At 44.8% G+C, this 25,900-nt stretch overlaps 1 protein-coding gene across 1 annotated transcript in view; it reads left to right on the top strand.

The window, feature by feature from the left end:
- The window catches only part of TP63 (tumor protein p63), a 67,132-nt gene that overhangs the window by 10,787 nt on the left and 30,445 nt on the right, over positions 1 to 25,900 (top strand). The window contains exon 2 of the mRNA XM_059479221.1: positions 7,374 to 7,628. Coding sequence (XP_059335204.1) covers positions 7,374 to 7,628 — 255 coding nt within the window. The remainder of the gene's footprint in view (positions 1 to 7,373; positions 7,629 to 25,900) is intronic.

Raw genomic sequence — 25,900 nt, forward strand, 5'->3', positions numbered from 1 at the left:
AAAATATTTAGAAGTACTTACACAGTGTAGTGTGACCAGCCTTAATATTTCTGTGGAGTGGGATGCACTGTCACTCTGATAATCCTTGAATTAGACAAGGTCTCTTAAGTGAACCTGTGGCAGGTGGTAGGAGTCAGGAATTACAGGCTTTGGGCTGTACTTGTTTTAAAAGACACCCTGCTCCTGGCTGAAAAACAAAATTAATTAACCAAGGGGCAAAACTCAAAGTTTAGCTAAAACAGAAAACTATTATGGCTGGGGGGAACAGGACAGCTCCAAAGCTTACAGCCCTTGTGGGTGGAAAGGAACTCGCCCTCACGTTACTTTTTGTTCATTTGTCTCATTCTCTGAGCCCACAAATACTTGCATATGTGGACTCTAACTTGAACATGAAGTTCTGCTGCATTCAACAGTCCTGTGGCTCAGTGAAATGTGACCTGCAGCCGTACAGGGTATGGCTCTTGAAATTGTGCTGCTTCTGTGAACCTGAGGTGTGTAGATGTGGCACTGTGTGCCTGCTGGAATAGCTCATCCCAGTGAAAATGGCACAGGCTCTTCTGCCTCCTCCTGTGTACAAGCCAGATTGTTTTTCAAGTGTGATTCTGTGTGTATTTGCTGTGCACTGATTTCTCCTGTTCAGCTTCTGTGGTGTATTGTTCATCAAATGGGCCACAAGGATATTGGAGATGGCTGGGACAGAAGGAATGCTCTGGTAAAGTGGGCAGAGCAGTCAAGTTTTTAAGCTTGAAACATAGTGGTGTGATTGAGTTGGTCATTTAATGGTGGGTTTTTTGAGGGGAAGAGAGTAGTTGTGGGGGGCTGGGTTTGGTTTGTTTTTTTTCTCCTCACCAGCTGGTTGAAATGGAGCATCTTCCTTAAGCTTTCCTATGTGTTTAGGTGGTGTTGGAAGCTGTCCAGGCAACTCCTAGGTTTATCTAACTACTTAACATGAAATACCTGTGCAGAAGGATTGTGTGTGTCACTCATGGGGTTTGGGTTTTTGTTCTTCTTGGAAGAAGAATTTTTTTTTCTTTACTATTCTTGAATTTAGTTTCTTTAAAATATGGTGGTTGTACATATTGCACAGCCCTGCAGATCTCAAATAGATTACCTTCTTAATAGTATAGGAGGAAATATGCAGAAATATTTGTGCTCCCTGCTTACAGGTGGGATTGAGCTGAGGAGAGGCTGTTTGGTTGTGCTGCAGCAGGTCTGATATCCAGAGTGATTGACTCCAGGGCTTCTTTTAATTCAATGCCCTCCATTGCACTGGGAACTTGTTATACTACTGGGATGGGAAATAGCCTCCTCTCTTCCTGGAAAAAGCAATGACCCAAGAGTGGGATTACTCAAATCAGATAGGTTTCTGGGCACTATACTAGAACAAATCAATCTTGATAACTGTTGGTATCTTTGGTTCAACCAAAGTTTTGTCCCCTTGCTTTTCACATTGAGTGTATGGTGCACATTATCATTTTATCTGAGGGTTTCTAAGTGCTTGGTGTACTCAGTTCCACAGTAGCTCTGTGGAAAAGCCTCTGCAAAATAGACCCACAGGATTTATTTCCATTTTAGAACTGGAGCTGGAGGGAGTGTGGCTAAGCCAGTGTTGAAATGAGCTGTGCATTTCTTCCCTTTCTTCCCCTCATTGTTTGAAGGGGACCAGAGCAGTGTCCAAACTGAGTTTGAAAATTTTCAGTCTTTGTCTCCCTCTTTTTTTTTTTTAATTTGTCTTCTGGTTGGTTTTTTGTTTGGTTGAGGTTTTTTTGTGTGAGAAAACAGACTGGAGAGGCAAAGCAAATCACAGCTTTCATTGCGATGAGTGAGCTGTCTGCTTCAGCCCTGATCTTAGCTGAGGGCCATGGGTGGAGCCCTTTATTTCTTGGCACTGCTCTGCCATGGCACAAGCAGAGTGCTGACATTGGGTATTGTATCAGCTGCCATCACAGCAGCTGGCAGTCAGCAATATCTTGGTTAATAATTGTGATAGAAGCCCTTCTGTTGAGCTTAAGGGACTTATTTCCACCTACTAAAATCCTTTGCTAGGAAGGTTTGAAAACTTAGTGGATTTGAATCTGGATATATTTGAGGTGTCTGTAATCTGATTTGGATAGGAAATATTTATCCTGCTGCTTTTAAGATAGCTGTTGTCCAGCGGGAATCTGAATGTTTCCCTGGGCCAGCACAGCAGTATTGCTGTAAGTTGCTTACCAGTCCTACAAGAGTTGGCCCTAGTGCATCATTGTGGTGTGGTTAAGGACAAAGCACAGGATGTCCTAAGTGCTGTGCAAATCTTCTTGTTGGTAATAACTAAGGAAGTTTATTAGTTTCATCACCTCCTATCTTTGGAGAATAAGCACCAGGTGTTTTGCAAGGCTTTTGGGTAGTTGGACACTGTTCTTGAGCTGTGTAGATAGACCCAGTGGTGAGAATTAAAATACAGTCAGTAGGTGTGTATGGTAATGCTTGATCTTTTGGTATTGGGGAGAAGGGTTTTGATAGGGGTGGAGGCATCTAGGTGTTCTACACCTGAAGGTGGTAACTTTTCGTCTGTTTTCTCAAGTGGAGAAACCCTCAAAACTCTGTGAAATGCTGCTAACTGGGTAGTTAATAGCTGGAGCTGTGTATTTTAGGGGATTTTTTTGGCGTGGAAGTCCCCTTCAGAGCTTTTCATGACTTGCACTAGTTACTTCCTTTCGAACGGAGGGTCTTTTTGCAGATCTTTCTCACAACCTTATTAATTTACACAATGGGCTTTAGGCTGGAGAGCCAGGGCTGGGTTCTTGCTTGCAGGGCAGGGTGAGAGAAGGGTTTGGGTGGGCTGGGGCATCTTCCCCTGCTCGGGCAGTGCCGTGCTGGAGCATTTGCATTGCCCTCTGCTGGCAAGCGCCCCGGAGCCGCTGGCTCTGCTGTCCCCTGCTGTTCCCCCGTGCTCCCTGGGGACATCCACCCTCCCGGCAGCACAACCGTGCTTAAACCATCGCCAGTTTCCAGTCTGGTTTTAATTCAGCAGCCCCTCCTGCAGAGCCATGTTTCTCCTAACCCGCAAGCATGAGTTAGCATGAGAACCCGAAAGTGAAGCTGATGGGATGTAGGAAACGAAACTGGTAGTTCAAGATGCATTCTGAGATGATGTTCCGAAATACATGGTCTGAGATCTAATTGTAGCTCTCTAATTATTTGCTATTAGACTCACCTGAAGGTTTTTATAATGGTTCAGTGATATTAATAGTTTCAGAAACTTGGTGGAGGGAACAAAATAGCAAACAAAGGCACTGAATATTAGATAATCCATTCTTTCAGCTTTATATGCAATTCATTTCTTTCCACCAAATAGTTTTCTCTTTATATCAGGAATTGGTGGTCAGGCTATGTTTCAGTCATTTAAAATGACTGAAAAATATGAGCGTGTGTTAAATTCTGTGCTCCCAACCTGCCAAGAATTAATTTCTAGATGAAATGCTGTTGTGTTCCTTTCTGTGACTGGTGAAAGGAAGTGGTGTGTGTGCAAACACACGCCCTGCAGCCCCCTCCGGAGGGGCAATACCTTGCAGACAGTCTGCAGCCTCTCTTTGTTCTCCCACTCCAGGGGCCAGGGGGGTGAATTCCTGCGTGTGCCTTCCCCGGGCCTGCTGCCCCTCTAATTGTCCTGTTGTCAGAAGGCGTGTGCCTCCCCAAGCCTTATCAGATTCCTCCAAAACCTTGCAGGCAGTTCAGGTGTTGACCCCTTGAGCGCAAACAACTCCACGCCTGCCTTGGGGCAGAGCTGGGAGACCGGGCTTAGTGCCGGGCTATGCAAACCTGGTGGCTTTGTCACAGGGATGGAGCACCTGCCTGGGGAGGGGACACAGGGGCCAGGGAAGGTGAAAGGCTGGCGGGGACTCGGAGCAGCAGAAGGGGAGTCCAACAGCTGCTTGTGTCAGCATGAGGATAAGTGCAAGGAGATTAATAGTTATTTAAAGAGCAAATGGGGACACGGCATTCGGCTGTGGCATGTAAGTGTATAAATGCACTGGAATGGCTGCTCCGCCGATAACATTTAGACAGATGGTCCCTGGACTGAAAGTAATGAAAAGGATCTTGGAATATCTGAAGGATATCTTACATTTTAATGGGGCACTTATTTTATTATTTTTGTTTAATTGGATCCCAGGCAGCACCTTCAGCATCTCCAGGCTGTGCAGTCCTGTTAACACTGACCGCTTGTTTGGCCATCTTTCCCCATTAGCTTAAGTGGCCTGGGATTAGAGAAATAGTTTTTAAGTGAAAGCTGAAACACTATTGTTCTGCTGTCTGTGTGTCTGAGCTGGTGTAGGAGACTGTTTTCATCACAGCTGTCTTCTCATCATTTGCTGGTTAGGGAGTGTGTCTGATTATAATCTCCGTGAGGAATGAAACAATTGAATGATACTTGTATATTTTTGAGAAGTCTTCAGGTTTCACTAGGATATTCTGGGGCAGGAAGGTTGTTTTTTTGATTAAATGCAAAATCATTGATAAGGTAAAAGACTCTTCCGGGTACAGCACATCAGAATTCTGGCTCTTTCCATATGGAATTAGCCTCGAGGGAAGACGTGTACCTAAAGTCCGTTAAATAGGTCTTGGTTGAGTGAATAGCCTGCAGGAGATGAGACATAACTGTCATCTGTGTTGCCAAAGCTGCAATCTCCTTTTGGAGAAGAAGAACCAGTCTGGATTGCTCTCTCCCCCATCAACTGTTTAGCTCTGAATCCAATTAAGTACCAGCTCTCCCATCTAACAGGGGTGCTGGGCACTAATAACATCCACACTGCTCCAGAGGGGGAAACTGAGGCAAGGAGGGCAAATGACTAACCTGAGTCACTGGTTCACCCAGGATTAGGACTCAATATGTAATTGCTTTTATTACTGAGCTGCCTGCAGGCCTGAGACAAAGGAGGCCCATTAAGTGCAGGGCTTTTTACAGGGTGAGGAGCAATCCCTGCCCTGCAGACCTTGCTGCCTGCAGTAGGGTGAGGGTGGAGGGGGAGGAGAGGTGCCTTGCCCAAGGACATAGCAAGTTACCGACAGAACGAGGGAGGGAACCTGCTCACCAGCTCTCCCTTCTCTCTGCAGCCTATCCCAGCTTCCAAAATGAAGTTTTCTGTGCTGTTCCCCCCAACCAGACCTTCACAGCACAGCTCCTGTGAGCTGATCCGTCTCTGGAAGGTCCCATGTGCCTCACTGAAGACCCCAGAGCACCAGCCTTATCTTGGGTGTTTAATAAAACCCCCGTAAAATATTAGCTTGTTCTAATGAAACAAAAACCTAAGGAAGAGCTGCATTGGGTGGTTTAAATTTCTCTACGTCCATTCTAGATGTACAGATGAGAGTGTGAAGTGTTTGTTCACGTGGAAGACACTTCATCCTTGCAAAGGGACCATCCTGTTTTCCTCTGTGAAAGGCTGAAGTGACTGGTAAAGCTGGATATTAAAGGGCTTATCCAAAGTTCCCAAGAGAGCTCAGCAGATAGGTTGTGCCCTTCCCTTCCAGGTCTTTGGAGGAGTGTTGTGCTACTCAAAGCTTCAGTAGGGCTACTGGGTTTCCCAGTATTGAGAAAGCTTTTTGTTATGGATCTTGTGGTTGGTGCTCTGACTCAGGGAGCCTTGCTTTGTGGCTGATAAGAAGAATAACTGTTGGAAAGATGAGGGAAGTTGTGAGCAGAGTAGCTGAAATACTGACAGATAGCTGAGCTTGATCACTCTGGGTGGGACTGGAGCTATAGGGTGTTGAGGGACATGAGCTGCTTGTAGCCTTGGATGAGAGAAAAAGCCAGAGTTCCCTCTGCTGTGTCAGCAGCTAACAGCAGAACCAGGTACCTTTATTGCTGCATGTTCTTGGCTGAGCCCAGAGCTGCTGGGAGTGGGCACCATAAACCTTTGTGATGCTGCTTGCCCTGAGATGGGCACAGTTAGTGCCCTTGGGACACCCACTGGGTTCACAGCCTCATCCCTGTGTATCTGACTGAATCCCACTTGCCTGCTGCCCTGTCACTAAGGCGAGTCCTTCAGAGGATTAAAACTGTGTGGCGGTTGTGTAGCTTTCTCCAGAATACTTTCCCAGCTTCCAGGTGTTGGTAGTTCAGAATTTTTAAATCAGATACACTTGTTTTGATGGATTTTTCTCAAGCAGAAGTTGTCTCCTGCCTTTTTGAACTTAGGTTTTTAGTATTGTGACATTTTTGTGGCAAAAAAAATCCATGTTTATTTGTGGATTTTGTGAAGCATAAGTCCTTTATGAAGAATAACTGTGTGTTTAAGCCAAAATTCTGCTCAAGATGTTTGCTTATTCCACAGCTCCTCTTTTAAGATAACATGAAAATTACTTTTGCATTTGCTGTTTTTCCATGTTGTCTAGGAATTTGTCACCTTCTATCATGCCGAGTTCCACCTTTCTTCTCATAACTTTTCAGGCTGGATAAAAGACTATCTACTGTCACATTACAGGATGGCATTAAAAGGATTTTCTTATTCTTCTCACCTTCCTCTAAACTGTGTTCCCCTCTTTGATATGGGGGACCATGGCTACACATTGAATTTAGGGTGTTAGATGTATTTTTTGTGTTAACTTCTCCTTAATCTAACCTTTGCCCTTTCTGTACTCTATTCTTAGAGGTTTGCAGTTTTGATGTCTTCTGGTTGTTTCATATATTGTTTGTACTTGAAAGCTTTTAAAGTGCTAAGTAGCACTTAACTGCTACTTAACTGTACAACTGATACTTCTTAAGAGAAGAAGCCTTCTATGCTGTTTCCATTCTACTTGATGAGAACTTTAATTCTCCACCACCCTCTGTGACTGGTCACTGGGAGTTGAGTGCAAGGTGCAGATAGTGGCACCTAACTAATTTTTCCAGTGAGTCACTATTCAGCACAGTTACCACCTGAGTTAGAGGTCCTGATGTCATCCTGTATAGTGGGATCAGGTCCATAGCCTTTGTGTAGGGCATCAGACTGTTGAAGGTGGTGTAGCCTTGTACAAGTTGCATTGTATAGGGGACCTGCTGACTTTTGTCAGGTTTCAGCAGTACCTTTGAAAAGATCTGATTGTGTTGCTAGATGTAGACACCCTGCCTCTTTGTGATGGCTTTCTGCCCTGCAAATCACCTCCTGGTTATGCACAGGCTATTTTCCCAGCTCTGCTGTTGATCCAGTGTGTGACTGAGGAGCTGTGCTCCTTTCTGTTTCAGTCACCAATGTCAAGTGGGGGATATCCTTTGCAAATCTCCCTCCTGGTGTGACACAAGCTGTGGTGCTGAGATGATGCCGTGCATCCTCCATGGTGGAGGCTGTGCCATGTCTGGCCAGCCCGTGCTGATGCAACTCCTCTAACATTTCTGTGCATCTTTCTGCCTGCAGCCACAGTACACGAACCTGGGGCTCCTGAACAGCATGGACCAGCAGATCCAGAATGGCTCTTCCTCCACCAGCCCGTACAACACGGAGCACGCGCAGAACAGCGTCACGGCCCCCTCGCCCTATGCCCAGCCCAGCTCCACTTTTGACGCCCTCTCTCCCTCGCCAGCCATCCCTTCCAACACAGACTACCCAGGACCTCACAGCTTCGATGTATCATTTCAACAGTCCAGCACAGCAAAGTCAGCCACATGGACGGTAAGGACACAGCATCCCTTTGCTGCCTTTGGTCCCCCTGCCCGTAGTGACTTTATCGTGTAATATATACCCAGGCTTGTGCAAGAGCAAAGTGACCAGAGTGCTCTGCAGGGCGTGATGTGTCACACAGAAGGGAGACATTTATCTTGGTTGCTCTGAGAGGGTGTGGTGGGAATTTAACCCTCAGTAATACCACTAAATCCCAGGAGACTAAAATGCCTTGCAGAAAACCAGTCATGTAGAGATCATGCGTGATGAACGAGTGGCTCCCTTTTTGGGCCTAGCAGGAGCACTGGAGTAAAACCTGAGGTGGGCATTAGCATTGCCTCAGTGCTTCCCTTGGCTTTCCCCAACATCCATGGGTTTGTGTGAGGTTTGGCATGCAGGGCTGTGCCAGCAGGGTGGAGGTGGTGCTCCTTGCTCAGCGTCAGGACTGTGAGGCTGTCATTTTCTGTGTCCTTCTCCTCTTGCAGCTGGTATGGGAACCCCAGTGTGTCCCCAGCTTGGGTCTGCCCTGTGTGTTGTTTGGGGTTTTGTTGAAGGGAGTGGGATTGTTTTGTTGTTGGTTTGGTGTTTTGGGTTTTTTATTTAATGCTTTGCTCTCAGAACACTTTTTTTCTTAACAAAAAAAAGGCAGAAGCTTGAAGCCTGAAGCCCAGCTCTTGATCCTTGGTGGCGCTGGCTTGATTGTTCAATCTCTAGATACTTCACAGCTCAGGACACAGCACTGCTGGAGCTGAAAGTCCAGCTGTTGTGGCTTAGGGCTCTAGAGCAGAGATGTTTACAATGGATAATATTGCTATCTTAAAGATGTTCAATATTTGCCTTCCTCTCCTGCTGGCACTTGGAGAAGGTGCAGTGAATAATGTCCTGCCCCACGCTATCTGAATAAAAGCAAGGATTTAATTTTTTTTTTAACCAAAAAAAGACTTTTTACCGAAAGCTAAGAGCATTAAAATAGTGTGGCTTTTTTATTTTTCTTTTTAATCTGAGGAACTTCTTTGATCTGAGATACAATCTAGCTGCAAATGCAACTAAAAAAACCCTCCCAGCTACTGCTGCCAGCAAAGCAGCAGAGCCCTTGTGCTCTCATGTGGAAAAAGATGCCATATAACCACAGATCACTATAAGGTTATATCCCTTACATTTTAAAAGCCTTTTCTGGTAAAATTTGTCTAGAACTGACAGTAATGACGTTGTTCAGAAAATCGTGTTAGGTGAGGTTAAAATGTGATAGGTCCAGTCACAAATAGATTTTCATTTGTTTATGCATAAAAGGGTGAGGTATTTCTAAGTGAGGTTGAAGTTGCTTTTTTTTTTACTCATCAGCCTGGGTAGTGATGCTGTGCTGTACTTCGCACTTGTTTCTATGTCCTTGTTTCTCCTATTACACTACACACAATATTTATTTTCAATTCCCTTTAGGTAAGGAAACTCTTGGTCAGTTCTACTTTGCATTTCTTAGGGCAAGAAAATGCTGGCTTGGATTTTTGCTAGCTGTTCTGGAGAGGGTCCTTTGAAGGAGATATAAAAAGACGTTCTCTTTTGATACGTATGGTACAAAGAATTATCTAACGCAGCTGCAAGGAGCTAGAGTGTTTGATGCTGTCCTTTCAACTACGAAAAGCAGTCTTTTGAAATGAGGTTTGAACGTATGTAGTAGGTTGCTCCAGCAGAGATGAAGGCAAGAGAGCTACTAGCAAGCTTAAATGAGATGTTTCACCTCAGTGATAGCGGCGTTTTGGGGTGGAAGTGAGGGCTGAATTTCAATGTAGATTTGGTAGTGGTCAAAGCTCAGATTACATGCTGATTTTGAAAAAGAAATTAAATTACTGTTTGGTGACTGCAGTCATCAGATGTGTGTAGCCTGGGGAAAGGCTCATTTAGCCTTCCTTACTTTTTCATTGCCCTGATGTGGACCAGCAGATGAAGGTGTGTTCCACATGCATGTTGCAAGTCTGTTCAGGTCCAAGTCCATGTATTTTACTAAAGGAATGGGCTCTTAAACAGCTGTCTGATTAGGGAGGAGGGAGTGTGTCCAGGTGTCCCGTCCCTGCACTGAGCCAAGTGACCCAGATGTAGCTGCTCGTGCAGGAGCTGGCAGTGAGCTGTACATTCACAGTGGATTATGACAGTCCTGTGGTGCTGGCTGGGGACCTTCAATCAATGCACCTTGTGAAGTGGAGCATCTATCCATCTTCAGAGCTCTGCCCTTCTGCTAATTAATCCACCAACTCATTTCACATGAGCTCTTGAGCAGTTGGTAATCTGCGTTCGACAGCTTTATCAGTGGGGTGGGTGGGGAAGGACGTGAAGGCTCTGCTTCCCACTGTCGTCCTGAGAAGTGTGGAAACACGCATGAAATGTTGATGAAAGCAGGAGTGATTGCCCCATCCTCTCAGCAAGAGCAAGTTCTTGGAGTTGCTCCCCCCCCATGTGACTTCATACGCTTTGATTAATGCCTGTCGTCTTTTTTTAATGATGGATTAGGAACTTACCCAACTGGAAGAGTTTCTTCCACTGCAGTGACCTATTAAAAGTGTAATTACTTGATGGCCCCACCCTTATTAAGAGTCCAAAACTTGAAAGCCTTGTTTCTTTGTTTGGTTTAGTTTTTCTATTTTTCTTCCCTATTTTCCCTCTTGGAGTTCCCCAGATAACAATATTGAGTAAGGAAGTCCATTGTGTTCCACTTTCCCCTTTTGTGGAGGGGATGAGCCAGTCTGACCCACCTTGTCCTTCTGGGAAGGGGTTGGTGGTGCCTGGCAGAGGATCAGCTCTCCTGGCTGACAATGTGCTGCAGCAGAGCTCCTCTGATCTTCTGGGCTGAGTCATGTCAGATTAGGTTATGGGAGTGAAGGCAGTGAGCTGGGTAAGAGGAATGGATTATTTCTCCAAAAGGCAAGAGCTGCTTTCATGGCATGATTGGAGACCTGTGAAGGTGCTTCAGGTTTCTAAGCCACTTTGTGCATTTAGAACCCAAGGTTAATTCTGTGGGAGGTGGGGGAAAGTAGAGAGTGTACTTGGTGGTTATTTAAATGCTATGTTTCTGGAAACAGACCTGGAATAATTTTTTTCTTAAAACTTTTTGGTATTGTTTTTTCTTCAGATTCTGCCGAAGGGTAGGTTTATTGTCCTAGGACAGTGGACACCCTTTGCAAAATCAGCAGTATTTGTGTACTATAGGCTGGGAGGGAGATGAGTGTGACAGCTTCTCTGCTCAGGGGTGTGATGGGCTCCTAATTAAAGTGGGGGAGGAGAAAGAAAAAAAGGCCAAAAATTAAAAAGAGAAACACTAGCTGATGCTAGGTGACAGGGTGATTCCATATGTATGAGCAGTTCACTTTGAAAATATTGCAGATTTTCTCTCTGAAGTCTTTCATGACCGTCAGTAGGAATTCCAGTAAAACATGCTGTCTAATCAGGTTAGGTCTCATTTGTATGCAATGTTGATCTAATTAATGATGACAAATTGAGATTGGATTGCAGAGGACTTTATAAGCATCCTTGATTATTTTTTTAATTAATGACCTCAGAACGTAAGGATATAAGCAGGTTAATCAGCCTTTTCAGAAGGAAAATCTTTAACAATTTAAACTCTATTGAAGTGTTTGAAAACAAAAGCCTTTATAGTCTAAATTGAACAAAGTTTCTTGCATGCCCCCTCATACAACAAAACCTTCTTGAAAACCATGCTGCAAAGGAACAAGCAGTGATTGTTTGTAAAGATGAGACAGAGAGTAGATTTTGGAGGTTGAGGGAGAAGCCCTCTGAATTGGGTGAACTAAGAACTTTAGCAGAATAGTGTCTCATTTATTGTGGGAGAATTCCCATATGCCCATGCATTGCAGTATCTCCTCCTGTTTCTGCAGCAGAAGAAAACAAGGCATTTCAAAAGTGTGCCACCTCCGATTTTTGCTTTGTGGAAGTTGCATGCCGATCTTCCCCACCTGGAGCTCAAATAAATAAACAGCTGCACTCCCTTTTCCCCGTAAAAAATATTTGGCAACCACCTGCCACTAGGAGAACCTGTTAAATGGGGGAAAGCACGATAGCAGTAGGAAAGTAAAAATTAGAGTTGTATGTCAAGGTAAGTAAAAGTTAACATTACTGCCAAATGCAAGCTATCAAAAAATGAATCTGATCCACCCATCCCCAAAAGCAAGATACCGCCATATAAGTCATGAGACTCTTTTTTAAAAGACAAACAGGTTCTTCTTATTCTCTCCCAGGTTTTTGGGCCTTTAGGGTGCATCTGCTAAATATTTTAAAACTTTTCCTGATAATCACAAGAAGGCAGAAATTGCTTTGAGTTTTTAAATGAAAACTGAAATTTATTTGCAAATTTTTGATTCTGCTGAAGAAAGACACCAAGCCCTGCAAGACTTGCATAATTCAGGTGTTGGCAATACCTGAGTTTAGCAGTTTATTCTCATGCCCTGCAGTAGGTTGGAGCTGAGCTGGGTTGGTCCTTTCAGGGTTTGTTATGAAACATGGAGCTCTCCAAAGCTGCAATCCACGTTCCAGGCAGGCTCACTGGTTTTCCTGTTCTCAGTAAATTCAGCTGTACCTTCAACCATCAGAAAATGCTCAGATTTCAAACTTTCTTTGCTAGCAAAGCAGATAATAGTGTGTGTGACATGCATGAAAGCAACTAAGTGGATTGTGCTGGCTGGGGTTAGTGAATTTGGAAAAGCTGCATTTTAAGGAAGCTGAAAAGAATGTACTTAAATTAGTCCACACAAGCAATAACAGGTTTTTGTGGTTGAGAGAACAGATTCCTTGGCTGGGCTATCTCAGTATTTCTATTTCAGATTGACTCATTCCATTTTTAGTTTAAATACATTCTGTGTTCTGATCCGCATAGTTAAATTTGGGATATTTTTTGCTAGTCCCTATAAAATGAATTAGAAGACTGTGCATAAGCATAGTGAAGCAGTGAGAGGGCAATTAGAGGTGTACGTTGCCTTGACTCAACAGTTCCAAATTATGTGTTCAGTGTTCTCTTAAATAATCTGTTCAAATAATGCATCATTTCAGTAACTCTGGTCATGTCCAGTATGTCCTGACTGTGGATTGTCTCTCAGTATCATAAATGAAAACCTTTTTTAAGGACTGGTGACTGTCTCATTGAATATACCTGAACGCTGTGCTGAGTGCTCCTGTGGAATCTTAGCTTTGTGATTGCTTGGTGGTGTTGGTCAGTGTCATTTGAGCTTTCCAGTTTCACCTTTAATGTTGTATTTAAAGCTGTTGGAAGAGAGGGGTTGAACATGGCCTTGTAGGAGGATTTTGGGTTTGCCTCTCCTCAGAGGCTCCTGGTCAGCAGGGGTGTAGGCTGTGCTTGTTTGCACAGGGCAGTTGAGGAGGATCCTTGTGAGATGCATTTGTCCAGGGGTTTGCAGCCCTCCCCGCACAGACAGACTGGGCACCCGTGGGCCGCGCTGGGAGTAAGTGTCTGCAGCCCAGTAGGTTCCCCGGAAATGTTTATTTCACTAGTGATAGCCTCACTTGTTATGGCAGAGAGGAAGGGCAAAGATGGTGCAATTCAAAGGGGAAGAAGCCACCTGGAAGGAGAAGGCAGCAGATGAGAGAATGGGTTGCAGTTTGGGATGCAGGTGCTGCAGGCTGGTGCAGTGTTGGGAGCCGAGGCCTTCACGGCGGATCGGCAGTGTTGGGAGCCGAGGCCTTCATGGCAGATCAGCAGAGCTGCTGTGCTTGGGCACGTGGCTCAGATTCGGCTTCTTTAAGCTCTCAGCAGCTGTGCCTGCCTCAAGAGGCTGCTTGCAGCATGTGTGGGCTCTTGGCCCAGGGCAGGTGTCATTTGTCACCATGCAGGGAGAGGTGGCATTTGTGTTTTCTTGCTTGAGGAGCTCCTGAGGTGTGTTTCCCTCTGTGTGACATTACAGGGCCTAACACCAAGGCTGCTCAGGCATAAGTAACTTGTCCTAGGTCATCAACCTGGAAAGAGAGGAGCCAGGCTTATTGTCTTTGAAGGAGGTGCCTTTCTCACGGCAGGGAGGTGTTTTCAAGCTCACAAAGCTGGGAAGAACCAGTTCACCTGTGAGAACCAGTCAGGAGGGGACTGCTGGCTTCTGTTTGGGTTTTTATGCTTGAGTAAAATGAGATCTCAGTGCATTAGGTTCCCATTAGACTGTAATTGTGTTTTTTCCCCATAATATCTTTGTCATGTATATTTTGTTTTTATTACCAGTTATCTTCTGTTACTCCTTACAAGTAGCTGTACAGACCTTTGAAGCAGTTTCTAGAAAATGCCTTGTGGTGTATGCTGTTTTGCTTTTTTTTTCCTGCTTTTTTATGTCCCGGATTGTTTTGTAAATCCTACTAAGGCAGTGTAGCCTCTCTGTGTGAGCAGGAGTTTTGCTCTATGCTGTTTGACCAGTGCCCTCCATGGTGACAGAGCTAAACTGTGGTGCAGGACTGTGCTGTGAGGGACAGTTTGTACCCCATGCAATGAGGAGGGAAGTTATTTACTTAGTGTATGAACTGGTACTTGTCAGCACTGGGAACTGAAAATTTGACTTTCCTGTTTTGAGTGTGATCTTCAAACAGCACAGTCAGCGTGGGGCACCCAGCACGCCTGTCCTGCTGGGAGAAAGCATCAGATGGTGTGAATGACCTCCTCTCCCCACTAGGATTTAGCTTCTTGGTTGCAATGTTTGTGGCTGATTCCCTCCCACTGTAACTGGAGATGAGTTAGAGCTCATTCCAGGGATCCTACACTACTCCTGAGATCTGCAAGTGAAAAACCATGAGGCATAAGAACAGAGGATGGGGAAGGAGTTGTGTCCCCCTCTGGGACAGAAGACCCCTCTGCTGTTTTGTACAAGCAATTTCTAGTTTTGATGGCATCATAAATTTTTTCTTCTTCATAATTTTAGTTTTAAGGTTTTAGCTATTTTTGAAGGAAAACTCAGAGGGGAAAAATTAGGCACAAAAAACTTTTTTTTTAAGGAGACTTTCTTGTCTATGTGGAGAGGAAAAAGCATAATTAAACATAATTTTCATCATTGCAACTTGCACAAAAAAAGCCCCACCTACTTTCATGAGAAAGGAATAAAGAGAATCATAATCCTGGATTAGGTATCTTTCACTACACATATATAAAAACAACACCGTGTGAAAAGGGGGAAAATATATAGTGTACATACACACACCAAACATACCAATGTGCCTCCAGCAGTATTACCAAAGGAATTAACTTTACAAGAAACAGCCACAGCCTGGAAAGAAGCCATTTTTCAAATAAAAGCTGAATGAGATTTGTGGTTTCTGAGAACTGTGAGAAGGAAGGGTTAAAAAAACATTTACAGATAAGAATAGCTGATGTTGGGAGATGAGTGAACATCTTGAAGTAGGGGAGGGTCACTATTTAAATCAGCTTTTCTTTTTTTTTTTCCTCCTCTTAGTTAAAAATTGGCTTCTACTAAGAACAACATGTAGGATTAATGTAGTACTTTAAATCTTCAAAGTGCTGCACAAACATTACTTCCCTAATCAGCAAACACCTTTGCTTGGTAGGCAAATCAGGAGTGGAGTCGCCATTTTAGAGAAGGGAAACCGAGGTCCCAGAAGTGCCAAAGTTTCCCAACCACCAGTTTTTGGAGTGGATTTCTTTTTTTTTAATGCTTTGGTTTTTTGGTAGATTTTTCTTTGTTTGGTTGGCTTTTTGGGATTTTTTATTTTTGTCATTGTTTTTGTTGTTTGTTTTTTGGGTTTTTTTTGGTTTTTGTAGCATTCAGCATGGGGACTGCCTCTGGGCTGGCATGTTAAAAGCTGCTGAGCTCTCCTGGATTTCACAAGTGCTAGGCATGCAAAGCAGCCTGGCAGAGCTGAGAGAGGCATCAGCACAGTTGCCTCCTTACCTTTCCAAAGGTCACGGCTGCTGGCCCAGAAGGGAGGCAGCAGCTCCAGGGCAAGGAGGGTTTCCTAATAAGTTGTCAGTCTCCCCCATACCATTGATCTCTATAACCTAAACTTCTAATTGAGCACTGTTAGAAGATATTTCAACCCTACCAAAAAAAAAAAAAAAAAAGTTGTGCAAAAACTATTTGAGTGGCTGTTGAATAAGTTGCTTTTGGGTAAATTTTTTCAGGGAGGCTGGTGCAAGAGGTATTGTTCACTGTGTAGACAAAGACTGCCCTTGGAGATAATCATTCCTTTCTTTAGGTTGGCTGAAATACCACATTTGTCATAGATATTATGTGCCTGCCAACTCTGCACAGAGCACACAGCAGTTTGGAGGTGTGCTGAAGTGAGAATAATTCTCTGTGTGTTGCATTGATGATGCTCTGTGTGCTGAGGGTTTAGCTGCAGTGCTTGGCAGGCCATATACTGTGAAGAAATTCCTACTTTGTTTTAAAAAGAAGTGTCCTGAGTAGGGATGGCTTCTATATAGAAGGAGCATGAACTTTATTATGCAATGGAAGTCTTTTCATGAGGTTTTGCTATGTGCAGGTGTGTCAGATTTGTTATTGTAAACACAGCAGGATAGCTGCCCAAGTAAGAGCTTAGATCCTCTTGCAAACAGAGCTGAGTATTGATGAAAAAGTTGCCATTTCCAGTTGTTCAAGATAACACTTAAACTTTGAAACAAAACTTGGTGGAGCTGTCTGTAGGAGGAGAGTGCTACTTCTCTCTCATTTGTATTGTTTTATTTCTTTTTAAATATGTTCTGTGAGAGTTTTCTTAACAGAGCAAAATACTACATGTCTCATATGAAGCAGTATTTTATGGTCTGCTGATACATGTTATCTGCTGAAGTCCATCTGAATTCAGCTTTGTGGAAAGGTGAGAAATGTGCTAGAGGAAACAGGAAAACAGCACCTGAAGGCTGACGTGGCTTTCCTAAACAAATGAGAAAGGACTTGGGTCTACATTTTGTGGCCCTGTTGTTTTCCCCATTAGCCATGATGGCCATGCTGCCTTGGGGCTCTCCTCCCTGCCTGTCTGGTGCCCTGAGGTGCACCAAGCTCTGCTCCTGGGGAGAGGAGATGATGCCCTGGAGAGGAGGTGCCCTGCTCAGGAGCAGCCCTGCCTGTGTTTGGCTCCCAGCCCAGCCTCGGAGCCACTCCTGCCCTGTGATTTAGATGTGATCTGGGTAACATTGTGCAAGTCATTCCCTCTGCCTCTGCTCCCCCTCTTCCCCCTTTCCACATACCCACCCTCAAATACAGAACTGTGATCCCATGCTGTAAAACACTTCAACCCCTGATGTGAGATGCCCGAGGGGGGCAACTGGACACTGCTGCTTGCTGTGTGTGCCCTATCACTAGCTTTACCTTTCATGTCTCTTATTTTGCTTTGTTTACAGGACATCAGAGTCTTTCTACTGACTAGCTTTTGAGGCAACTGAAACATGTCTTCAGGCTAAAATTTGCTGCTTGGGTTATTGCTTCCCCTGCTTGAGATACTGAGCTTTACCAGCACTGGGCCTGCCAGGTGTGAGAATTCCTGACACACAGGCCATTTGGGGGCTGTGGCTAGAGGGAAAGCCTGTTCCTGTCTCTAGGCAGAGCACAGGGCTGTACCAGTGCTGTGTTAGCTGTGGTGCTGAGTCTTAACAAACTCACCCTGCCACTTGTCAGGGCTCATTAGCTCAACTGTGTGAGCTGTGGTTGGGAGCTGCCTCCCTCCTGACCTTACAGTGGGGGAAAATGAGCTCAGGTTTGCTATCTGACCTTCACCCAGAGCTCCTTGGACCCCCCCCCCCTTAAAAGGCAGGGCTGGAAGGGATTCCCATGGCGAAGGGATGTGAGCAGTGCCACTGGGCTTGGTGCCCAGCCTGAAGAGTTTGCAGAGCCAGGGCAGGCAGTGCATCTGCTCTGTCTGCATTTGAGCATCAGCACTGCCATGGGTGGGAGAGAAGAGTCTTCCCATGAGATGTTAGTCCAGTGTCTGAGCACTGAATGATCCTGCTTTGTTAATCAGCAGGGTGGTGGCTGCTTTTGCAATGAGTTCCTTGTCTCCCATCTCTTCTCCTGCAAACCTCTCATACAACTCATTCTTAGTCATTTTTTTAGACCCATACTTGGTGAGTTCTTGTAGGCATACGAGCAAACATGACTTCAACAACAGGGAGTCTGTGCCCTTCTAGATATCCTACTAAAACCTCTTATGGTATTGGTAGTCAGAAAGAAAGTGGTGAGGCCTTAGGAAAATCTTCAGAAGTGTTATCATTAGTTCTGTACAGTTTGATGAAGACAAAGCATGTGGACTGATCAGTTTCTACAGGGAATTCATAAATTTGACCTTTATTTGGCATTCCCTTTGTGTGCTGACTTCTCTGATGAGTCATTTTTGCCCATTTCCTTTGCCATGCCTCTTGAGGTTGGAGTCTGTCTTTCTGGGCTTGTTTTTCAGCAGCCTGATCTGTGCAAGATAAAGATGGGGAGAGCTGGGTTGTGCTGATGCTGCTGGCACTCAGAGGGAGCACTGCAGCACAGGAAGAGCAGCTGCATGGGCGAGATGAGTTCCAGGATGAATTTGCAGGGACACGTGCTGGAAGAAAACCATTTCCATGCTGCATGTCTGGTGTCAAGAAAAAAAAAAGCTCTGATGCTGTTAGTCACCCTGCTGATCTCAATCTGTTTAATGGTGTTTTGTTTCAGTGCAGCGGTATTCTGATGCGTGTTTTGCAGCTTATTTCAGAGAAGCTTCCAAAACACAGAATTCATGGGGCTTAAGGAAGATGGCTTGGTAGCATGTTAAATGTTGATAAATCACCTAGCCAAGATTGATTCTGTTAGTGATTGGGAATGACTGCCTTGTGACCTCTTCTCTCTCCACCACACAGGTCAGAGCTGTTGGCAACCCTTGCTCTGAGCGGGGAGCTCCTGGGGTGCCCCTTACACTGGACCCTGGGATGGCACTATGTCCACAATGTGACCTCAGTGTGACCTGCTTGCTGGGGAAGTCAGCATTTCTCTGATCCCTGGAGGGACAGAACTGAGCACGCAGGCAGGTGCTGGGTGGTGGCCAGGTATTCCTGCATGCTGGGGTCTCAGGGCAGCTTTGCTGCCTTCAGCTTTTCCAGCATGGCTCAACAAGGGTGTAGCAGTTCACTCAACCTTTTAAAGTGTTTTTCTTTTTTTTTTTTTTTTTTCCACTGGCCATACCAATCTGATTACACCTTCGAGGGATCATCTGCCCCTAAAGCTTAATTAAGGAGCTCGTCTGACTCGTCACTGACTCACCTGCCACTGTATGAGCTCATGTCTGACTTGTCCTAGGAAGATAGTGAAATATGTCAGGGTTCTCTGAAATATAGCAGGTTTTTTGTTTTATTGCACCCCTGACATTTGCTGTTGGCTCCTGCAGAGGTGAGCAGAAAGATGACTGCCCCAACTTTGTTACTTTTATCTAAACTTAGTTGCTCACCTCTTTGTGCCTTGAAAAACCAGATGGGGTTTTGCTTGCACAGCTGTAGGTATGTTAGAGTTAATAAAAAAAATATTAAAAATTAAATAACCTTTGAGTTTTGGCTTCAGGCAAACTAGGTGAAATGATGTGTTTTGGAGATGAATGCTCTTGCAGGAGGCAAGATGTAGCTTGCAGGAGAACATCTGCAACCAATCCATTCTGTATGAGATGGGGCCAAGACTTGTTTGTATCTCAGTACCTGTTCAAACATGTTATACCATAGCAAAAAGAGATTTTGAATGCATTGAGGAAGGGTGGGTAAGAAGGAAAAGAGACATCAAGCTGAATGTTTACTTAATAGCCTTGATTTCTTCATTAAACTTTTAAGCACTTTAATAATCTGATTAGCTGCTTTCAGAGCACAGAACAGTTTTTCCTTTCTTTCTTTTTTTTTTTTTCTTAAAAGAGGAAAAAAAAAACTCTCCTCATCTTGGTGCTGTGAGATGAGCTTGCTTTGTGACCTGGAGCAAATCCGCTAACTGTTCGCTGCTTTTCTGTACTCGCCCTGAGGACTGTTGGTGGAAGGATGTTCTGTAATACATCTGATCAAAGGCAGTGCAGAGGTTCAGTTACCAGGCTGCCTGCCTGGACCCTGGAATGCAGCTTCCCATCCAGAGCTCCTTGCCAGCTACTCCCATCTCCCATCCCCTTTGTCCTGTCGGAACTGCATGGAGCATGAACTTCTTGCAGCTTGCAGAGCTCATTTGCTTGCCTTTAATTGTGTATTTGAAATGCCTCTGAAGGCCTGTGGCAGCAGAGAACAGTTAGATGACTCAGGAGTGGCTGGAGTGGTGAGGCTCGCAATAGAAGCTCCCATGCTGAGGTTCTCTTATCATTGCTGATGGTGCTCATCATCATACTGAGCTCTGCATTGTTTTGGGGTTTTTTTGTAAGACAACCCCAGAGATGTACATGCAGCTGTATTTCTGGTTTGCACGTGTAGCTAATGTGGGTGTTGAAGGTGCGGACTGTGTGTGACTGGGGTTTGTTGTCAGTGGAATGTAGCAACTGCTAGTCAGATCTTTTTGCTCGTCTAGCAGGCTGAATTCCTTGCTGAGGAGATGAGAGAACTGATTTGGGCTGATTCAGGTGGACATTGTGAATGCAGTGTCTCTAAAATCTTTTCAGAGGAAAAGTGCATGCATTCCAACTGGTCTCTTCTAGGAAGAGATGGGGTTGTACTACTGCCTGGGTAGTATTTTGCTAGTGCTTAAAACCAGCAGACTGTTGAGGTCTTTTCTACCCTTTTGTCAAACCAAATCCTGCTGTGACTTCACCAAAAGTGCTGGTGTAAGTGGGGCAGCCCTGGTCATGTGCTGATCTTTGTCAAGACCTCAACACAGAAGCAAATTAAAGAACGGCAAGATGCACACGGGCCTGTCCTCTGCCTTTGATGTCAACAGGGCTTTGCACTGGCACTTCAGGAGGAGGTTATACTTACTGCCAAGTCTCCATGCCTTTGTCAAATCCCTGATGACTCTTGGTGCTGCTGTTCACATGTGGCCAGCTACAGGAAGGCCTCCTACAGCTTGTCAATGCTTGGTAGGTAAACACCCATGGGAGGCATGGCCTTGAGCTCTGTGCAGCATTGCATGGACATGCAGATGCTGTGTCTGTGTAGGGCTGCAGCAATGGGCAGGGTCATTGGCTCTGGCACATTGCAGCTGGAATGTGATGGTTTAGGGGCTGTGCAAGGATGGCTTGCTGTGCTTGAACAACTTCTCTTGCATGGGATCAGCATGTGACCAGCCAGCAGTCCCTGTAGCTGCACCATGACCATGCCTTGAGCAGGAGCACTGTTTGCCTTTGCCTTGCCCTGCAAGACTCATCCTGAGCTGGAGAGGCGGTCAGAGTTGTGTTCAGGTGCAGATTATACCTCACTCCAGTGTGATTAGGGCTTCAGACAAGAAGAATTTAGGTAGCTTTCTTGTCCTTCCTTGAGTTTGCTCTTGCTGGGGCTGCATGGAGTGCCTGATATGTATTTCAAGCTGCCCAAATGGGTCTCTGTCCTGATGCTCTGGTGGCTTATGCAGTCTGCTATTCCTTCTTTCAGAGCTGCGTTGCTGTGACACTTTTGAGAAATAGCAGGGCTCATCTCTGGAGAAATCCTCTTTTGGAGCGAGTTTCCAGTGATTGACTGTCTGGGGTTCTGTTTGCTTGCTTAGGAGCTCCCATCCCAAAATCTCTGAGAAAGATGGCTGAAGCCTCTAATGGCACTCTCTTAGCCAAGCATTGGCTTAACACTCCAGTTTTATCCCTGTTGTGTGCAAACATTGCCTTGTTCCCAGAAATCTCTGTTGGCTTCTTATCTGAATTGAATGATGTAATTATGCCTCCCAGCCCACTATTGCAATGGGAAAATGGGTTCCTCTTGTTGGAATTTTCAAGGAGATTGCTCCTTGGAGAAGCACACAGCCTGTGTGGGAATGGGGTGTTGGGGGTGTGTGTTTTGTTTAGTGTTTTTCCCCTTGGCTACACGAGCAGCTAAAACCTGTAACCTACAGGAGTTGGAAGCTTCATGCAGAAAATTAGCTTAGGTTGGTGGAAGAGTTGAGATCACATTTTTCTTGGCTAATTAAAGGATTAAAGGTGCAGAGATTTAGAGCGAACTGTCGGTGTGCTACAGGAGAGAGCCTTTGATGGTTGAATCCAACTTGAGATTAAACAAATTGTATTTAAATAAGAAATACATGGCAACAGTTACAGTCTATCTGGGCCTCTCTATTCCTTGGTGTCCTTCAGGGTCAGGTAGATGGTGTGCTGTGGCTAGGGCTTTGCCTCCCTCACCAATTTCCTTCTTCCCACGTGCTTCCCTCTGGAGTGTTTGAATCTGTTGCCTCCACACTTTGTAAAATTGTCATTTTTTTCCTTCTAACCCAGTGCTTAGTGCAAAGGAGCCTTGCACTCCCCCTTACACAATAATTAACGGCTGTCCATCGTAGCAGTAGCGTGGTCACATGCTTGTTGTGTGTTTTGCATTATCTCTGATGCTCTTTATGGTTTTTCTGCATCCTGGTGCTTTGCTGTCTGCAGCTGGAGAGCTAAATGTTTACTCCCCTGTGAAATTTTTTTCTGTTGTTCAGTTGAGAAGCTGGTGGATGGAAAGAGTTGATTGTTCGATGGTGTCTTCCTCTACATAGTGGCTGGTAAAATTCTAGAGAGGCAGTGAACTTGTGCAGGTTCCAAGTCCTTGACTTCTTTGATTCCAGTTGATTGTTTTCAGCAGGCTGCACTTGAAAATGGCTTGCTAGTGTTAGTCCAGCCTTTCTCCTGCCTTTTCTTTTGGACAGCATTACTTTCAGAGAGCTGCTAAGGGGATGCTTTCAAGTGTTGCCCTTGATAGCACTTGCAGTGGTGAAGGCTTATGAGATTGAGGGTAGCTATTCCAGCACAAAGCTTGCTTTCTGCCAGGGCAGGAATTCACCTGCACAGCATGGTGCAGGGCAGCAGCCTGTTCTGCCCATGGAGACTTTGCACCTTTCTCTGATGCACCACATATGAGCTGTAAGGAAAATGGGAGTGCCAGACAGTGTGAGTGAATAACTTCTGATGTTGCAACTCTGTCTTGTTTTGTTCCATTTTGTTTTACTCCTTTTTAGTGAGGAGGGGACTTGCCTTTTGTTACCTGCCACCTATATAAGATCATGATGGGGTTTTGTTTTCTTTTTTTGGTTGTTGTTATGGCAATAGAGAAAATCACAAAATTGAAACTGGTAAAAAATCTGCTGGGATTCCACAATCAGTCAAAAACATGGCATTACTTACTAATTGGGTGTGGTTAGTTGGGAAATCTGACTTTAAAATTATGTTTCCCAGGGAACTGTTCCTGTTCTCATTGTTATCCAGTAACAAAGACTGCTTTTGGTTGGGAAAGCAGTCTTGCTTTGAATGGACTAGGTCTTCTCACAAAGCATCTGTTGCTTGGGGTCTTCAGAGCTTGCAGTTTGCAAATGAAGCAGTGCAGAGTAGTGAGGTCTGCAGGGACAAAGTGCTGTTTGGTGTTTTCCTTGGAAAGCTATCTTCAGGTTGTGGTTGCAAGGATTTGCATCTGAAGTCCACATTAATTCCTTTTATATTTCTAGTTAGATCATGCCGATGGCATTATTATCTGTGCTACCAAGTGAAATAAATCAATTGCTAGGTATTGAGAGACTTGATGTTATCTATTTCCAATAATTTATAGATCTGTTGCTGTGTCATGGAGTATTTGAGTAGTCATTCCTTTGGAGTTTACCTAGCAGGCTTTTGAAGATCTGCCTGTGAAGTGCATCCAGCTCCATGCAAGCTTATTTTTTACATTTGTGCTTTCTTGCTGAAATTTCAAAGCAGCCTAAAAATCAGAGATCTGGACTATGCTGTGTCCAAGCCTTCAGTTTCTCCTGTGGCATGTTACTGCACAATTCCCTTTGGCTTGCATGTCCTCTGGGATGTGGTTTTACACTCTACTCTTAGGGGGCAGGAGATGCAAAACTGAAGATTAGTTATTTCTCTGAGGGATAGGAAGGACTGCTGCTAACATTTTCTGAACTCATTGCAAGCCCTCCTCCCTTTCTAAAGGCTGCTCTATGGGACAGCTTTCTTCCCTTTGCTGCAGTTGTACAGCTCCAGGGAGTATGAGACAAAATTAAGTACCCCAAACCTGGCATGGGCTTGTTCATCCTCCTAGCAGAGAAGATGCCACAGCATTGACCTCACTGGCTGGCTGGGGGTGAGGTGCTGTGTTTTTGAGCAGGGAATGTCCTGATGGCTGCTGCAGCAGCTCTGCTGTGTTCCTCAGCATGGAACTTGATGAATTGTTTCCCACGGTACATAGGAAAATCAAGGTCTCAGTTCAGTAAGGCACTTGAGTGAGTGCATAACCTCTAGCACGTGAATATTCCCAGTGAAATCTCTTGGGTTCTGTTGGAGTCAGCAAGGCTGCTCCCAACCTTAAAGGTAGGCATCTGCTTAAACACCTTGCTGAATCATGTCTTGACTTTGAAAGTAGGCTCAGGAGAAACCACATGAGTTGACTCAAGGACTGTGCTTAGCTAGGTCATCGAGGATGGAAGGAGAAGGCTGAGGAGGAAGATCTGGGTAAAATAGAAATCCCAGAATTCTGCAAATGCTGGTAATAGCTGACTTTCTTGCTACTCATCCCCAAAGCTTAACTGTATGAATAAAAGATTTAAAGGTTTGACTTAGTCACCATTCATCCTAAATATTCTGGAGCTGCTGTCATGCTTTATTGACCTGAGTTACTGCATCTTTATGACTTGCTCAGTTAGGTTTAATTTTTGTCTTTCCTAATCATTATGTTTTCACTGTGACTCAGATCTAGAGTGTGGCCTTGTTGGGTCAGTAATTTCAGAAAACAGAGTGATGTTTGCAGAAATAGTTTGGTTCAGTCTGGACTCTCTATTGCCTAGAAGAAGGAGAGGGCCCTTTTCTGCTGGTCTTCACACATGGGAAGAACATTTGTTCCTGCTTGGTGTCTCTGTGTGAGTTTGTTGCCTTGCTCACCATCCTGGACAGAAAAGCTTTGCTGACTTTTCACTTTAATTATCAATGAAATGCTCAACAAGCAGGAGAACAATATTTGCATAGATGTAATTCTGGAAGTTGAGCGTAATGTGATCAGGAAATGGGACAGGCCCTGGCTGTTATCATGGAAGAGACTTGCTGGTACTTGCACTTAGCTTAAAATGTAATAAGATCTGACTCAGGATAGTTTCCTGGACATTAACAGAGAAGACTCAATGCCATTTTGGCAAGGGTCTGGCACTATCCTTTCTGCACAGGAACAAAAGAGATTTCTGGTGAATTCATATATTTGTTCTGAAAGGGCTTCTAACACTGCACTGACAATTTAGAGGGAAATGGTGTCCCTTGGAGCAGAAAAGCAGGGGTGTGTGTGTGTGTGTTTTCAGGACTTTCTTTTTCTGAGATAGAAGCCAAGGAACAAGGCGCTTGCGTGCTGTGCCAGTGAAATCTCCCTGGGAAGACATGATGCTACTTGCAAGGTATGCACAAGACAAGACCAGAGGCGCCGCAGTGCTTGATTACTGTCAAGGACTCAGTTGGAACTTGCCTTTGCTCTTTGGCCTGCAGCATTTATGTAGAAATTGGGGACGCTGCTGCTTGCTTCCAAAGCTTTGCCTTGATGGGTCCTGCCCACATCTAGGCAGGGAGGAAGGAGCGGGGGGGCTCAGAGCCTATGAAGTAAACAGGAAAATTACTCACCTTAATGATGCATTTCACTGGCATTGCCACTCTGAGAGCCTGTCAGATTTAATATTTTCTGTCTTCCCTTCCATCACCTCCCATCGGTGTGATTAATAGTCTATTAGAAGGATGAAGTGGAGAGGTATCCACACCTTCCCTCAGGTGGAATAAACAGGAGGGGAAGCCAATGAGTAGGAGAAAGGGGATCACCTTTGTCCATCTGAGCCATTTGGTCTTTGTTGAGAGTGCACATCCAGAAGAGTGCTCATTTACTGACTTGGTTGGTAGCCCTTTGATTTATTCCAGTTCACAGGTGAGCCCCTTGGCCTCCCAGTTAGCTACCAGCCCTGCTCCATGGGGTACACTGGCCAGTTCCCCATCCAGAAACAGTCAGGGAGCAGTCCTGCACTTGGTCACAGCACAACAGCCATAGCACTATAGGAAGGCAAGGGAAAAAACCCAAATTATTTGTTATGTGAAGTTTTTCAGGGATTATTTACCCTTTTTGTAAAGTACAGTGAGTCTGAAAGCCAAGTCAAGAAAGAACAAATAGGATAGAAAATTTATCTGGACAAAGGTGTTTAGTATGAGAGGTCATAAGACACTAAACCTGTTTTTAGCTTGGA

Source organism: Ammospiza nelsoni, chromosome 10 (genome assembly GCF_027579445.1).
Source record: "Ammospiza nelsoni isolate bAmmNel1 chromosome 10, bAmmNel1.pri, whole genome shotgun sequence".
Taxonomy (NCBI): domain Eukaryota; kingdom Metazoa; phylum Chordata; class Aves; order Passeriformes; family Passerellidae; genus Ammospiza; species Ammospiza nelsoni.